The 16,699-nt window shown below is 38.1% G+C and overlaps 1 protein-coding gene and 1 long non-coding RNA gene across 4 annotated transcripts in view; one reads left to right on the top strand and one right to left on the bottom strand.

Annotated features, from left to right (window-relative positions):
- LOC145526872 (uncharacterized) overlaps nucleotides 1-3,864 on the bottom strand; it is a 45,087-nt gene extending 41,223 nt beyond the window's left edge. The window contains exons 1-2 of one of the 2 annotated variants that reach the window (XR_014069261.1): nucleotides 3,726-3,864; nucleotides 2,950-3,185 (exon numbers count right to left, since the gene is read on the bottom strand). This is a non-coding gene — a long non-coding RNA (uncharacterized LOC145526872). Of the gene's footprint in view, nucleotides 1-2,308; nucleotides 3,186-3,725 lie in introns of those variants that run through there. The other variant, XR_014069260.1, reaches the window with a different exon arrangement.
- A 62-nt stretch (nucleotides 3,865-3,926) lies between these two features.
- Nucleotides 3,927-16,699, top strand: part of SLK (STE20 like kinase) — a 54,698-nt gene continuing 41,925 nt past the window's right edge. For both annotated transcript variants that reach the window (XM_081543562.1, XM_081543554.1), the window contains exon 1: nucleotides 3,927-4,645. In XM_081543562.1, coding sequence (XP_081399688.1) covers nucleotides 4,496-4,645 — 150 coding nt within the window. In that variant the 5' untranslated portion in view covers nucleotides 3,927-4,495. The remainder of the gene's footprint in view (nucleotides 4,646-16,699) is intronic.

Raw genomic sequence — 16,699 nt, 5'->3', positions numbered from 1 at the left:
CTGTCTCAGTTTTCCTCATTTTCACATGGGAGCTATCACAGAACCTACCTCACAGGGTTGATATGAGGTTTAAATGAGATGATGCATGTAAACCACACAGTGCAGCGCCCAGCATGTAGTAAGCACTCCATATATATTCAGTTTCTATTTCTAATTTTCAATGGTATCCCTGCTGCTATCAGTGAAGATTGCTGCTGCTAAGTCGCTTCAGTCGTGTCTGATTCTGTGCGACCCCACAGACGGCAGCCCACCAGGCTCCCCCGTCCCTGGGACTCTCCAGGCAAGAATACTGGAGTGGGTTGCCATTTCCTTCTCCATTGCATGAAAGTGAAAAGTGAAAGTGAAGTCGCTCAGTCGTGTCCGACTCTTAGCGACTCCATGGACCGCAGCCCTCCAGGCTCCTCCATCCATGGGATTTCCCAGGCAAGAGTACTGGAATGGGTTGCCATTGCCTGCTCCCATGCCACTCTGGTACTCTTGCCTGGAGAATCCCATGGATGGAGGAGCCTGGTAGGCTGTAGTCCATGGGGTCGCGAAGAGTCGGACAGGACTGAGTGACTTCACTTTCACTTTTCACTTTCATGCAATGGAGAAGGAAATGGCAACCCACTCCAGTGTTCTTGCGTGGAGAATCCCAGGGACGGGGGAGCCTGGTGGGCTGCTGTCTATGGAGTCTGGTAAATTGTGAAGATAGTTCCTCCTCTTACCAATCTGTTAGTGAGTGTTAGTGACAAAATATTGGGTATTAAATGAATATTTTATATATATATATATATATATGTCCTTTTTTTTTCACGTGGTCACTGTTTAAGCTTCATTTTTAAAGGATTAAAAATTCAAGGGAGCCAAACTGTTTTTTACAGATAACACAAACATCTAGATATTATGGTCATTACTGGGAAAATTGGAATCTAAATATCGGAGTCTAAATATCGTCTCACTTGGCATTATTAAATAATTTCTGTGGGTGTAGCTTCATGGAAAAGCTATAAAAGCTATTATTAACTCTCCATGATCATTTCACCAAAGAATATTAGTGAGGTTCTTGATCATCTCATTTATACAATAATGACAATGTCATTTGATATTATTCATTGATGTGATGAAGCAACTTATAAAATATGAGGTAAAAGTGGCCAGTATACACCTGAAAAGGTTATATCACCAATAATCAGAGAATTGTCAATAAGAGATAATTTTCGACTATCTTGGCAAAGATTAAAAAGACAGATTGGTGCTTTGAGAGTGGTGAAACTGACATTCTCATACATAGATTGTTGGTAGGAACAGAGAGCAGCACTCTACAACCTTTCTGGAGGCCAATTTGGCAACAAGTAAAAGCACTTTAAATTATGTTCTTTGAGTCAGCAGTTCCACTTCTTGAACTTTATCTTAAAGAAATATAATCAGACAAATACACAAAGATGCTTGTATATGCATGCTCACTGCAGCGTTGTTTATAATGACAAAAAACTGGAAACCACCTAAATGCCTGCCAGTGGAGAAATGCTTAAATAAATGATGGCAGAGCTATATATACTGGGATTCTATGCCCCTATTAAAAAGAATTAGATATATCTATTTGTGCTGGCATAGAAAGATGTTCATGATCCATATCAGATGTTATTTTATATTAAAAATCATATGCGCAGAAAATAATTTGGTTATATTTTTTTTGTCATAAATCTACAACTTTTTAAAAGTAGTTTTATTTTGGTATAATTCCTTTTATCCAGGGGATCTTCCCAACTCAGAGATCAAACTTAGTTCTCCTGGATTGTAGGCAGATTCTTTACCATCTGAACCTCCAGGGAAGCCCCAAATTCACCCACTGTAAGTCTACAATCCAATGATTCTTGGTGAATGCCTATAGTTTTGCAATCATTACCACAATCCAGTTTTAGAACCTTTTTATTACCACTCAAAGTTCCCTCCTGCTCATAAGGTTTTAACTCTTAACATGGTTAGGTTAGGGGTGATATCAGGTAGGGTGAAGGCAAGAGGGGAGAATTATAGACAGCTTCCTAGTTTATCATTTCTGCATCATTTGAATTATTTTACAACAAGAATATGCTATCTTTTAATTGAGAAAATGGTAATGGTTTTTCTATTTTGAAAAGAACAAAAAAGGAAAGACATATCCTTGGACCCAAATCTACTTCTTGTAATTTTTCCTAAGGAAATAATCAAATATGTGGAAAAGGATCTGTGAACAAAGATATTTATCAATGTTTTATCTGAAACAGAGAAAAGCTGTTAAGTAATCTATTAAATATCTCATGATGGAAGAAAACACTAATCACTGAAATATGAAAAGCACAAGTTTCAAATCTTTATAGGCAATATAATTTTATCCATGTAAAAAAAATTAATGTACAGCCAGAAAGTTCTGTTTGGAAATATGATGGAGTCTTGCCAATGGTTATCTCTAAATGGTAGAACTCTAACACTTTTTAATTTTTTTTGTGCATTTCTTCATTTCCCACAATGAGCACATATTATCTTTTCATGTAAGCCACCTACATAAATGATAGCAATTGAAAATAGATTAATTATGGCATTGTTTTCACAGGTGTTTATACTTGTCAAAACACAAAAGTATATAGTTTAATTTTATTTCTTCCTTATAACAACTTATTTTTTAGTTTAATTTTTATTAAAATACAGTTGATTTACAATGTTATTTTCAGGTGTACAGTGAAGTGATTCAGGTATACGTATATATATTATATATACATGTTTGTTTTTATTCTTTTCCATTATAGGTTATAAGACTATCAAAAAATACAGTCTTGAGAAATAAAATCACCATATCCCTCTTACCAGAAGCCGGGTTTTGTTATGTCACTTTGGGATTGGAGGGCAAAATGATTTGGTAGGGTTACATAGCAATATGTCTTCTGCTCCAGATAACATTGAATCATTCATTCATTCAAGAGATCGGCTTACCTAACATATGCCAGGAATGTTGGTATAGTACCTAGATATGATGATGACTAATCAGCGACTGCCTGGAAAGTGCTCTCTTTTGAGGACGGGAAGGCACCATCTGAGAGCTCCTAGCCAGCGCCCACAGTAGGTAGTCTTCCTCTAGTGCTGTTCAAGGGGGCGGGAGACAGGTCAGGAAGTGAAGGCCTTCGTTAGCGGTTCAGATGGAGTCATGAAGGGTGACACCAGGGTGATGGCTATGGAAGTGGCCAGAAGAAGACAGATTACCCTCAAGAGAATGCCCTAGTCATCACTCAAGAAGTGGGCTTAACTTTTATTATGTCTATTTTACGTGCACATTTTTAACAACAGCTGGAACTGAAATTGAGCATTTACCAGCGCAGGCACAGTGCATAGGGATTTTTTCCATTGCCTTTACTCCTCGCCACAATCCCCAGATCGGGACTTAAAGGACCTTGACTTCATCGTGAAGAAACTGAGGCTCGGAGAGGTTACCCGCCCAAGGTCAGAGAGCTGAGAAGTTCTGGATCCAAAGCAAACAGCCATCGCATATTCTTCCCTCCTACTCCATTCTGGGGCTCCTTTGAGAGCGAAAAAGTCCAGATCGGGGCAGCTCAGCTTTCACTCTTTACACGTTTTCCCAGATCCAGAATGGAGGCAACATCCGCTAACACAACCAAGAGGGTCGTGCGCAAAGGGCAACTCCGTCAAAGCCGCGGACTGACAAGGATGTGGGGCTTGGAGGGCAAACCCCGGGGAACCATCAACCGGCTTACCCGCTCTATGATCCACAGGGCACCAGGCGCAGGGCGCCCGCAAGCCTCTTTGGGCTGCCAGTTAGCAGGACTCAACGCGCGTGCGCGGGGCCAGAGGTGCCACCCCCGCGCGAGCGCGCGGAGAGCCGAGCGCGCGGCCGGGGGAGCTGGCGGGCGCGCTGCGGCGTCGGCGTCGGCGCGCGCTCCAGGCAGAGGCTGCGTGGGCTCGGGAGGGAGCGAGGCGGCGGCGGCTGCGCCCCAGAGCCCAGGGGACGCGCGGGCCTCGAGCCGCGGGAGCGGACTGCTGCAGAGGAGACCAGGGGTTTCCGGCCCGGGGCGGGAGAGCTCGGCCAGCCGACTGCTCGCCGCAGAGCCGCCAGCTGCGTCCCTAGCCCGGAGTAGCCGCCGCCCCTGGAGACTCGCTTTGACAAGGGCCTAACCGCCGCGGCCGCTGGCGTCCGGACCGCTCAGACCCGTCGGGCCGGGCCGGGTGGGGACGAGCGTCGGGGCAGGTGCCGCCCCACGAGGGCCGGCCGGGGGCCAGGCGTTTAGCCGTGCGGCTCGCGGGCCGGGCTCGGCGGAGGGGCCGCCCGCGCTGCGCCCCCGCCCCGTGGGCCGGAGGGGGAGTCGCGCCCCGCCTTCCCCCGGGACCGCCTGGCCGGAGCGGCGGGAGCCCGACCTGCCCGCGCCCGCCGCCGCCCGCCGGGCTCGCGCGGGAGCAGAGGGAGGAGAAACTTTGCCTCTTATTGTTTTTAATCTTTAAGTGTGAGGAACTCTGTTGGGGAGGAAAAATGTCCTTCTTCAATTTCCGTAAGATCTTCAAGTTGGGGAGCGATAAGAAGAAGAAGCAGTACGAACATGTGAAGAGGGACCTGAACCCGGAGGAGTTTTGGGAAATTATAGGAGAACTGGGCGACGGAGCCTTTGGCAAAGTGTACAAGGTAAGAGCGAGAAAAGGGAAGTTACACTTGAGAGATCAAACAGCCAGCGGCCGGGAGTGGCACAAGGATTTCTCGCTCCCGCGTCCCGTTCCTGTCTTTGGGACCTTCTTTTGACTTCGTAAACGTACGTTGAAACTTTATTTAGGTTACCATCCGAGGAGTAGCTAAGACTTAGGGTTTAAGGTTGAGCGAAATAGGGCCTGGATGTAGTTTAAAGAAGGGTTGCCAAAGGGAGGCAAAGGATACAGCCTACTCTGTTCAACGTTAAAGGAAATGAGGGTGTTCTTTCATTAAAAGGAGGGGTCTGGTTTGGCCCTCAAGTGTTTTCAAATCAGAAACTCATTATACTTTAAAGTGGATTTCTGTTTTTCTGTTAAGCTGTTTGCATTCATTTAAAGTGGATTTCTGTTTTTCTGTTAAACTGTTTGCATTCATATATATGCTTATACTAAAATAGTTCCCTTTTGGGGTCCAGGCTATGTATATGGTTGCATCTATAGCTAATACATAACCAGTCTCTTGGGATGAGAGCAAAGCGATTGCTACTTGCAGACTGTTCTTGAGTTGGTTGCTTGACAGCATACTGTAAAATGGAATGTAATTTCTGATAGAAAATTTCCAGAAGAAAACCTGCATCTGATACTAGTTTCTAAATATAATAAGCATTGACTAGAAATCCATTCCAGGGCCTAAGAAATTAAGAAACACATACCCCTCCCATATATATATACACAAATATTCTTTATACCCAGATATTCATTTCAGTAGGAGGAGGTTTGCTGTTTCAATCTGAGGGCATTTGTGTTAAATGTTTACTATCCTGTAAGGAGTATATGAATGATGTCATTGGAATATTTTCATCCTGAAGGGTGAGGTTTTTATGAGACAGTTTTTAAGGGGAAGGACCCACAGGGTTGCCTAGATGTGAAATATAAATAACTTATGTTTAACTTAGCGGTAGTATCTCCATTTCATAGATGAGGATGCTGAGACACAGAAATTGTTCACATTCACACCAGTCACAGCCTAGATTTGAACTCAACCCTTCTGACCCTGTATTTATGATTACTGTTTTTTTTTTTTTTTTTTTAACTTCAACATCTGGTGGTAGAAGTGATAGCATTTTTCCTTCTTTCTAAGCACCATCCCACCCTGCCTTTGCACTGGCTCTAACACATCTCAAAGCCCCGCCTTCTCAGTCTGAAATATCTACGTTTTCTGTGTGCTTTCAAAACACATTGTTCATATTGCTACTATGGCACTTGTCACATGTTAATGTGTTTATGTTATTATGATAAGACCAGGGGCCAAATTATGATATACATTTGGGTTAATTCTATTGCCTTAGCACATAGTGCATTTCTCTTTATATTTGTTGAAATGAAAGAATGTGTGTTACCTGCTTGTGAGTGCTGTTGATGCTCTTGTGTGCTGTGAAAGTTGACAGAGTAAAACTTCAGTGCCTAATGTGGAGGGTATGGATTTCAGCAAGAGCTTACAGTATAGATGTGTGCTAGACAGGGCTTTTAGTGCAGTGGGAGGATGCTTCTGGGAGTTAAGAATTGTGTTTTATTGCTGGTTGTCTTAAATGAGCTTTGAGGTCTTAGGACACTTAATGTCTCTGGACCTCATTTTTCTTAGCTGGAAAATCATAGATTTCCCTAAATGTTTAGATTCCTTTACCCATTAATGTTGTGTGAGTATGCAGTTATCTAGGAAAGGCAGTAGTAAATCCTCAAGGCATCTGGGATCTGGTAGTTAGAAGGCAGTACGTGGTTATGGGCAGTTTTCATGGTATAAATGTTTTATTGAATAGAAACAGTGTAGTATTAAGATACTGGCTCTGGAGTTGGGCTGTATCTTGGCTCCCTCAATAGCAACCTCTGACATTGGGTAAGTTACTTTATCATTCTATGTCTCGTTTTTCTCATCAGTAAAACCTACTCCTCAGTATATGAGAGTTAAAGGAGATAATAAATGTAACACACAAAAAAGGGCTCAGGAAATGGCAGAAAATTACTGTTGTTATATTTAGAGCTTGAAAACGAAATATGGGATGGGACAGGAAAAGGGACCTAGGAAGATAGTAAAACCATTTTCTGGCACAGGCAGATTGTGTTGACATGCTAATACTCTGTGATTTAATTCTTTCATGACATTGCAAAGTGAATATGTCTTCCTATAGTGAGATACCTATTGAAAATTTTCTGAAAAAATAAGAGCCTTACTCCATGTAGTTTAACACTGTAAGACTGTGTCAAGGATAATTTTTGTGGGCTTGGTATATATTTTAGTGTGATATTTGAAGAATGGGAGTTCTTTGCATCTTTTCTTTTTGTCTCACTATTTTATGCTTCCAAGGAGTAAGCTGTGAGCTTTTTAAAACAGAAAATTTAAAATTTAAACTTATCTCACTTGTTACGTCTTTTTCCTAACCTCTTTTACTGTCCAAGATTCCCTAGAAAATTTAAATTTATAAACTTCCTTCTGTGTAGGAGAAAAAGCAGTCAAACCTTGCAATAATATGTATAGTGTGAATAGAAAACTGTTTCTGAAGTTGATTCCAACTATCATTTGCTTATAACTGTTCACAAAGATTAATTTCTAAATAGGCAATTGTCTTGTGTATTTAGTTTGTTTGAAACATTTTTTCATCACATAGTTGTATTCTTTCCACTTAGTCCTGCACTACACAGCTCTGTAACAGTTACTTTCTTGCTTGAAAGATCTTCCCAATTTTAAATTTATTTTCTCTTTTGTTAATAGTAGTATTTGACATATAAATGAAGATATGTAATATCCCTCACGTTTTTGTATGTTTGGATTTCTGTTGCTTTTAACAGAAAAAAAGAAGGAATGCCATAAAATGATCTGTTGAATTGAAGCTGGGCTACTGACTTGTGCTGGATGAAAAGTGATTCATTTTATGACCCTGATGGGCATGCGCCTTTTTAAAAAATAGTGAAACATATATCATTATATTGAAAAGTACAACACATATATGTACATTAAGCAAACAGTAATTAAGTGACCTCAATATTAACAACCATCAGAGTAAAGGAATTCTGCCAGTATTCTAGAATCCTTTTCACCTCCTTTCTGAATTGATTCTGCTCTCCCACTAAAGGAAACCACTATCCTGTCTGTAAGTTATTCATTTCTTTGCCTTCCTTATAGTTTACTATCTAGCAGTGTATAACTAAGCATCATAACTTTAGTTTTGTGTGTACTGAGTGTATTTTGTGTCTTACCTCTTTCAAAATCAGCTTTAGGTTTGTGAAATTTGTCTTTGTTATCACTAGAGCTATAGTTAATTTTAATTGTTGCATAGAATTCCAATATATGATTATATCACCAGTTATTTACCATTGTCCTGTTGGATATATCAGTTGTTTTCAGTTTTTGGCTTTTATACTGGTGCATGTATGCATGAGTTTCACTAAGACTTAACTTAGAAGTAGAATTGCTAGGTTATAGGGTAGTGTGTCTTTAATTTTACTAGACTATACCAGTTTACACTCCCACCAGCATCCTATGAGAATTTTCCTTACTCTGCATTCTCTCCACCATTTGATATTGTTGGGATTTTTAAGTTTTGACAATCTGATGTTTTATTTTTCATTGTGGTTTTAATTCATCTTTTCTCTGACTGCTAATAAGTGTTGCCTTTCACAGGATTGTTAGTAACTTGGATTTCTTCTTTTGTGTTCAGTGTCTTGTTTATGTTTCTCTTGGATGTCTTTTTCTTCTTTATTTGTTGTGTATTTTGGATTTTAACCATTTGCTGGTTATGACTATTGCAAATACATTTTTCTTCTGTGCCCATCTTTTCATTTTCTTTACAGTGTCTTTTTATGAACAAGAAATTCTTGATTTTAACATACTTCAGTTTTGTCTGTTTTTTTCTTTTTCAGTTAATGCTTTCTGTATTGTATTTGAGAAATTCTTTCCTGGGGTGCCCTTCCAGTTGTTGGATAGGATGCTGCCTGATTCATGAATTACCTAATAAAGGCAATTCGATTTTTGAATTTAAAAAAAAAAAAGCAAGAAAAGTTTTCCTAACCTTAGATCATGGAGATAAACCGCTGTCTTACCTTCTAAGAGGTTTTATGATTTTGCCTTTAACATTTATGTCTACAACCCACTTAGTGAAGATTTTTGTAAATAGTATGAGGTAGGGGGTCCAATTTCCTTGTTTGCTACAGTGGGCACACAACTGTCCCCTGGCTCATCACTGGGGGAAACTGTTCTTCACTGCTTTGCAGTGCTTTGTCTGCAGCATGAGTCTGTTTCTGGGATCTCTAGTCTCTTCATTAATCTGTTTGTCTATTCCTTTATCAGTTTTCCACTGTCTTAATTAGGAAAGCATCAAAACAAATCTCTGCTAGAGAAGCACTTCCTTTTCTTCTTCTTCAGCAATGTCTAGTATATTCTTGGCTGTTAGTGCTTTCATGTACATTTTAGAATTAGCCTAACTGAGTTACACAAAGGGCTTCCCATGTGGCCCAGTGGTAAAGAATCCTCCTGCCAATGCAGGAGACACAGGAGATGTGAGTTTGATCCCTGAGTCGGGAAGATCCCCTGGAGAAGGAAATGGAATGGCAACCCACTCCAGTATTCTTGCCTGGGAAATCCTGTGGTTAGAGGAGCCTTATGAGCTAGTTAGTGGGGTCGCAAAGAGTCAGACACAGTTAAGTGACAGAGCATGCACACACACATGCATGAGTTACACAGAAAACCTGTTGTGCTTTTTTGAAGGAGTTTCATTGAATTTATAGATTAACTTTGTAAAAAATAACATCTCCATAATACTTAGTCTTTCCATCTATGCTTCTGTTTTATTTCTAGATCTTTTAAAAAATATCTGTCAACAGTGAATCATAATTTTTGTCTCTAGAATCTTAGGAGCTCAGACTACTTCGGGAGTGTCTTAAATGCTTTGTTTTTGCTATTGGAATTTCCTCCTTGTTTTGTTTATGTACATCCTTCAGTAGTCTTCTGAGAAAGGATACATGGAAGGTTTTTTTTTGTTTTTTTAAGACTAGGCCTGTCTGAATATGTCTTTATTGTAATGTCACACTTGATGTATAGTTTGGTTGTAGAATTCTAGTTCAAAAGTACATTTTTCTTAGACTTTTAAAGACTTTTCCATTCATTGCCTTTTGGCTTCAAGTGTTGCTGTTGAAAGTCTGTTGCCATTTTGTTTTCTGGTCCCTTGTGATCTTTTTCTCTTGATAGCTATTAGAATTTACATTTTATCCTCTGTACATGGTGATGTACTTTGATATAGGTATTTTTTTTCTTCCTTTCATTTTGCTGGACTCTTGTTTAGTCCTTTCAGTTCAGTTCAAAGACTCATGTTCTTCAGTTCTGTGACATTTTCTTGTTCTTTTTATTTGACATCTCCCTGCTCACCTAATTAAATGGCTCTTGTTATGGTCTTAGGATTCAAGTAAAAGAGTTAAATGGACACTTAATTCTTTTACCTGACCTCTCCCTGGAGCATTTGAGACCCTTGACCATCATTTCCTTTAAAAAGCTGGCTTTTAGGTCACCAGACTCCTGATTTTTCTCCTACCTCTGTGTCTGCTCTTCAGACGTTTTTGCTGGCTCTTCTTGCTCTTCCTGACTTTCAGTGTTGGGGTTCCAGAGGGCTGGATTTAGGCCCTCATCTTTTCTTTTGAGAGCCCATCTTTTCCCGTGGCTTCAGTTACCATCTACATGCAATTTTGGTCTCTATCCCGAGATCTCCTTTTTGAACTCTGGATCCACCCATCCAGCTATCTGTTAGAGCTTTCCACTTGAACGTCTCACCGATTCCTTAAACAGCAAGTAAAAAACATGAATTAATTGAACTCCTGATGTTAGTCCCAAATTTGCTTCTCCTGTGTTCCTCATTCAATAATTGACATCTCCATCTACCAGTTGCATAGACCAGGGACCTGGAGGTCATTCTTAACATCTTCTACTTCCTTACCCACCAGACCCAATCAATCACCAAGCCTGTTAATTTTACCTACAAATATTTCTTGAATCTGTCTCCTCCTTTCTTTCTTCATTGTTGTAATACTAGTCATAATTGCCATTATCTTTTACCTAGACTACTGCAGCATTTTGGTGTATTTTTGGGCTTCATATAAATGTAATCATACGTGTGTTTTGTGTCTGGCATCTTTTATGAGTAAGAATTCGTCTCTAGTTGTATGTAGTAGTCCTCTCATCTTTTTTGTTCATTTGTTCTATAGTATTGCAATATATGAAATGCTAAAATTTATCCTTTCTACTTTTGGTGGACTTTTGGATTGTTTCCACTTTTTGTAAATTAAGAGTAAGACCTGTGAATATTGTTATACATCTTGATGTACATTTACATTCATTTCTATTGGATATATACCTTGGAATGGATTTTCTAGGTTATTGGGTACATGTGTTTTAAGATTCAGAAGAAGATACTGCCAGTCTTCTAAAGTGATTGTACCAATTTACACCCCAATCAGTAGGGGATGGCAGTTTTCTGAATTGTTCTGTATCCTCAGCAACACTTGCTATTATTATTAATACTGTTATTAATATTTTATGTTAGCCATTGTGGTGAGTGGGAAGTGGTTTTATTTACATTTTCCTGATGAGTGAAAAAATTGAGTACCTTTTCATGCTTGTTGAATATTTGGGTTTTTTTTCCAGTGAATTTTCCTATTTGTTTGCCCGTTAAAAAAATACCTTTATCAATACATATAAAACACAGAATTCACCCATTTTTGTATATAATTTGGTGAGTTGTAATAAATTAGTACAGTTGTGCAACCATGACTACAATCTAGCTTTAGAATCCTCTTATGACCACCTGAAGCTCTCTTGTGCTCATTTACAGTCAATTCCAATTCCCACTGGGGTTTTCTTTCTCTGATTACTATTGAGGTTGAGTTCCTTTTTATATACTTATTGGCTGTTTGGATTTCTTCTTCTCGAAGTGCTTGTTAAAGTCTTTTGGGTTCTTTTTCTCCTTGGTTTATGGGAGCCTGTATTTTCCTGATACTAATCCTCTCAAGGTATATGTGATGCACCTTCTCTTCTCTTGCTTTATAGTATGTCTTTTGTTTCTCTTTATAATGTCCTTCTTTATATAGATGTTTCAGATTTTAATGTGGTTTGGTTTGTGGTTTAGTCACTCAGTCGTGTCCGTGTCCGACTCTTTGCAACCCCGTGGACTGTAGCCCGCCAGGCTTTTCTGCCCACGGGGTTCTCCAGGCAAGAATACTGGAGTGGGTTGCCATTGCCTTCTCCAGATTTTAGTGTAGTTCAATTTATTAGCTTTTTATACATAATTAGTGCTTTTTGTCTTCAGAAAATTTCCTTACCCAAAGTGATGAAGTTGTCCTTCTATGTTATATTCTTAAAGTTTTATGGTGTTGTCTTCTGTATTAGGTCTGTAATTAAACTGATGTTGGTTCTTGTCTATAGTATGAAATAGGGAGTCCAGTTTCATTTTTCCTATGTAGATACCTAGTTGTCTCAACACCATTTACTGAAAAGATCACCCTTTACATATTGCTTTGCAGTGCCTCCATCATATGTCACATGTCCATATACTCATGATATATCTCTCTGACGTTCTTTATTTCTTTAGGATAAATTCTTAGAATTGTTAGGGCAGAATACATGATCATTTATTAATGCTTACTGTGAAATTACTCTAGAAATGTATAAACTTATTTTGAAATTAATTTTTAGTTATACAAAGAATTTCTATTGGTAAGGAATATTAACTTAGTAGAGGTAAAGTTAGTCTCTTTGGCCATCACTCTCATTATTGTTCCTTCTCTTCTCTCCTTAAATGTAACTATTTGGTTTCTGTATCAACTATCATGGTTTCTTTCTTTCATTTTTCTTTTTTTCTTCTGGCCCTGCTGCACAGCTTGCAGGATCTCAGTTTCCTGACCAGGGATTGAATCCAGACCACGGCAATGAAAGTCACCACTAGGGAACTCCCCATCATCAGTTTCATGTATATGTTCCTCAATATTTTTCTGTATACTTACATACATGTACATGGCTTATGCCTGTTTAAACAACCTAACAATGGTCTATTTCTGTGCCTTTTTGTTCCTTGACCTTTTTCGAGGTTAGTTTTTGTCCTTTTAAAAAATATTTGCTTTTTCGATAGACAAAAAGAGTATCTGTTTATTTCATTTTCCGTATCTTTGATTTCTAAAGATATTGCCATTTTAAAAATGATTGCATTATCCATATTCTGATGAGCTGTTTGTTTTCTTGTTGATCTGAAAGTACTTTTTATGTACTGTGGAAATGAGCACTTTATCATAATGGTGCAGTTATTTTATTTATTTATTTTTTTAAATAAATTTATTTATTTTAGTTGGGGGCTAATTACTTTACAATATTGTAGTCATTTTTGTCATACATTGACATGAATCAGCCATGGGTTTACATGTGTTCCCCATCCTGAACCCCCCTCCCACCTCCCTCCCCATCCCATCCCTCTGGGTCATCCCATTGCCCCAGCCCTGAGCTGGTGCAGTTATTTTAGTTAAATTAGTTTATGTTGCTTTTTTGGTATAAAGACATAGTGTTTCTTTATTTTACAAAATCTGTCAGTGTGTTTCTTTGCCTTTTTTCTTCTTCGCTTTCATGCTTAGAAAAGCTTTCCCTACCCAGAAATTAGATACGTATTTATCTATATTTTATTCCTGACTTTTTAATAGTACAGTTATAAAGAATTTTAATTTTAATTCATCTGGAATTTAATTTTTTTCTGTGGATTGACATGAAGCTCTCTTCACCCTTGTTGTTGTTTAGTCACTAAGTTGTGTTTGAATCTTTTGCAACCCCATGGACTGTAGCCTACCAGGCTCTTCTGTCCATTGAATTTTCCAGGCGAGAATACTGGAGTGGATGGCCATTCCTGTCTCCAGATTATCTTCCCAACCCAGGACTTGAACTCACGTCTCCTGCACTGGCAGGCAGATTCTTTACCACTGAGCCACCAGGGAAGGCCCTGTTCCACCCGAAAAAAAAACCCTAAAATATTTTTTATCTCTAAAAATTTAAATACTATTCTGAAAATATTGCAGAGTATAAAGAAGACTATATAAAAATAATACCTTTTAGGTTATATGTTTTAGGTAACCTGTTAACAAAAATTCAAGGGGATACTAATGTGGTTAGAAGCTTAAACAGTACAAAAATGATAAAATTGAAAAATGAAAACCTTTCCCACCAGTCCTTTGTCTCAAAGTCAGTCACTGTAACAATATCTGTGTGTCTTTTCAGATAAGTTTATGCCTGTTTGAGCATATGTATGAATGCTTGTTTTTAAAACTGAAAATACATTGACACACACACATATGTATATGTATATACAGGTGAACTTAACTGCATATCAAATCGATAACATAGTCATACTGGAAAAGTGCTTGAAATGATTTTTGGGTAGAGGACTCTGACTAGTGGGATATATTTAAAGGATAAAAAGAATAGGAAAGAATACTTGAACTTGATTAAATAGGTTTATTACTAGTAGTGATATTGATGTTATAATTATGAAAATATTTTATATATACTATAGGATAGAACAAATTAGTTAATATTGTTCTGTTTTAAGAACTAGGATTGTAACTGAGAGAAAGGGGTTAAAAGCTTGAAATGTAAGGAAGAACCCTGTGATGTTGATTTTTGAACTAGAGGTTTTAGTTTGAACTTACGATATAACACATGCACTTGTGTGCACATGTACACACACACAAACAATACATATATACATATTCCTATTTTCCACCGACAAAGGCCTAGAAATAATGATAATTAATACTCCTAGCTCTTGGTTTCTAAATACCATTCCCCATTAAAACTAACCAGGACTCATTGAAATGTCTGATCCAGGTCTAAGCTAGAGAAGTGCAGAAGTGATAAAATTGCAAAGTAAAATCCTCCCCACTCCTTATTTTTTCCCAGAGGAGCCTGGGATATGTTGTACCAGAAAGCTCAAGAATATGAGCTTTATGCTCATATGCTCAAAAATCTAAGAATATGGTCAAAAATTAATGGGGACATGCCAAAGAATACAGGTTGGTTTGAACTACAGAAATATCAACAACAAAACAGTAACCTACTAGAGGAATGCTAACTGGTTGATACATAAAGATTGATATAATTCAAAAAAACTCTTGCAACCATACGATAGTAATTCAGGCAAAAATTATTGATGGATACTAAAATCATTATGTGAAAGAGTGTGGAGGAACAGGGTTTCACCCCATAAGTATCATAATACCACCCCATATAACTCACCTTTACAGTAGAGAGAGCTGATGGATACCATCTTAAGTGATCAAGCCTAGGGTTAATCAACAGTAGTAAGATGAGCGGTGTTTTCTGGTGCTGCTCACTGGGAATTGTATAATCACCTAATGTAGTATTTGTTATCAAAGATATTTAACCTGAATCTAATAATGAGGAAACAGACAAATCCAAATAGTGGGACAGTCTACAAAAGAGTGGTTTGAAAGCAAGGATGACAAAATGTTAACAGTTGGTAACTCTGGGTGAGGGGTATATGGTTGGTCACTATCTGTTCACTCAATTTCTTTGTAGGTTTGGATTTTTCAAATTAAAAAAGGAAAGGATCATATTTTTAAATACTGTTCTGCACATTGCTTTATTTCACTTAAAAATTCTTCTTTTCACATTTTTTTCTCCCTTTATATATTCATCATTTTTCTCTTTCTATGAAAGGAGAAAGAGAGTCTCTTTTCAGAATGGGTAACTACTTCTGTATTATGCTACTAAAGTTACCTGGTGTTTATTAAATACTGCATTGTATTTTGTACTTAATACCACATGAAGTCCAAATTCCTGGCATATATACATTTATGTTTTAAAAGAGGTAACTGAAACTTTGAATTGTAAAAATGGCTTTAATGTGCTGGCTTATCTTTTTTCCTTATAAAAATCTTAGTGTTTGCGTTGAATTTCTTATCTTGACAGCAACTTGTTTTGGCCCTTTACTTTTATAATTTAACATTGAGAATGTTTGTGTGGTAATGATCTTCCTTACCATTTAAAAGCCTTTATTTTTCTTGAATTAATTTCCAGAAGTAGTATGTCTTTGTCTTATTTCTAAATATTTAAAAAAAATTCTTTTTGTGTTCTCATTTTTGCAACCTTTCAACTGTATAACCTGTGCAAATTCTTGCAGCTTATCTGTCATACAGTTATCAAAAATGTTGCAGTTTATTTATGCTGCTCAGAGTCAGCAAGTCCATGAAGTAAATGGGAAAACTGTGTCATCTGAGAATTGGTAAAACATTTTAGAAACTGCTGGTTTAACCAACATTAGCTTATTATTGACATTCTGTTGTTGGTATCTTGACTGACCAAAAGCTAAGTTTTCAGTAAATAACCAGAGCAATATAAATAAAGTAGTGTTTGGGAATATAAAGAGAATATAAAGTATATTCCTTTCTTTTTTGCAGAATTCAGGAAATGGCATGAAAATGTGTTCTTTTAAAAGCATTTAAATTAATTAATTTGGCCACACCACATGGCATGCAGGATCTTAATTCCCTGACTAGGGATCAAACCCGTGCCCTCTGCGGTAGAGAAATCCTTTAAAAAAAAGGATATCTGTAATATTTTCCACATGTTAATAGACGAGTATATTGTATAGCTGATCCTCATTATTTGCAGATTCTTTATTTGCAAATTTATCTGCTTACTAAAATCTATTTGTAGCCCCCAGATCTATACATGTGGTGCCTTCACAGTTATTTGTGTACACGTGCAAAGCTATATAAGATGGGAGTCCCTAGATGCACTTGTTTCGTGCTGAGATCGAACTTGGTGGTGCTGTCTTGTCTCACCTCTCATACAGAGAGGTCCAGAGGATGGAAACAGGAGGGGGCCGTATACTGTAGTGCAAGAGGCTCCTGGTTTGGGACCAGTTGGATGGGGTTTGAACCCAAACTCTGGCACCTGTTGTTGGGGCAGCCTCGAACAAATCACCTAACATTTCTGAACTTCATTTTCTCTTTTGTG

Source organism: Giraffa tippelskirchi, chromosome 2, assembly GCF_054371585.1.
Source record: "Giraffa tippelskirchi isolate mGirTip1 chromosome 2, T2T-mGirTip1v1.2.pri, whole genome shotgun sequence".
NCBI classification, from domain to species: Eukaryota; Metazoa; Chordata; class Mammalia; order Artiodactyla; family Giraffidae; genus Giraffa; species Giraffa tippelskirchi.
Note: the sequence above shows the minus strand (reverse complement) of the source record. Positions and strands in the feature narration are given on the sequence as shown.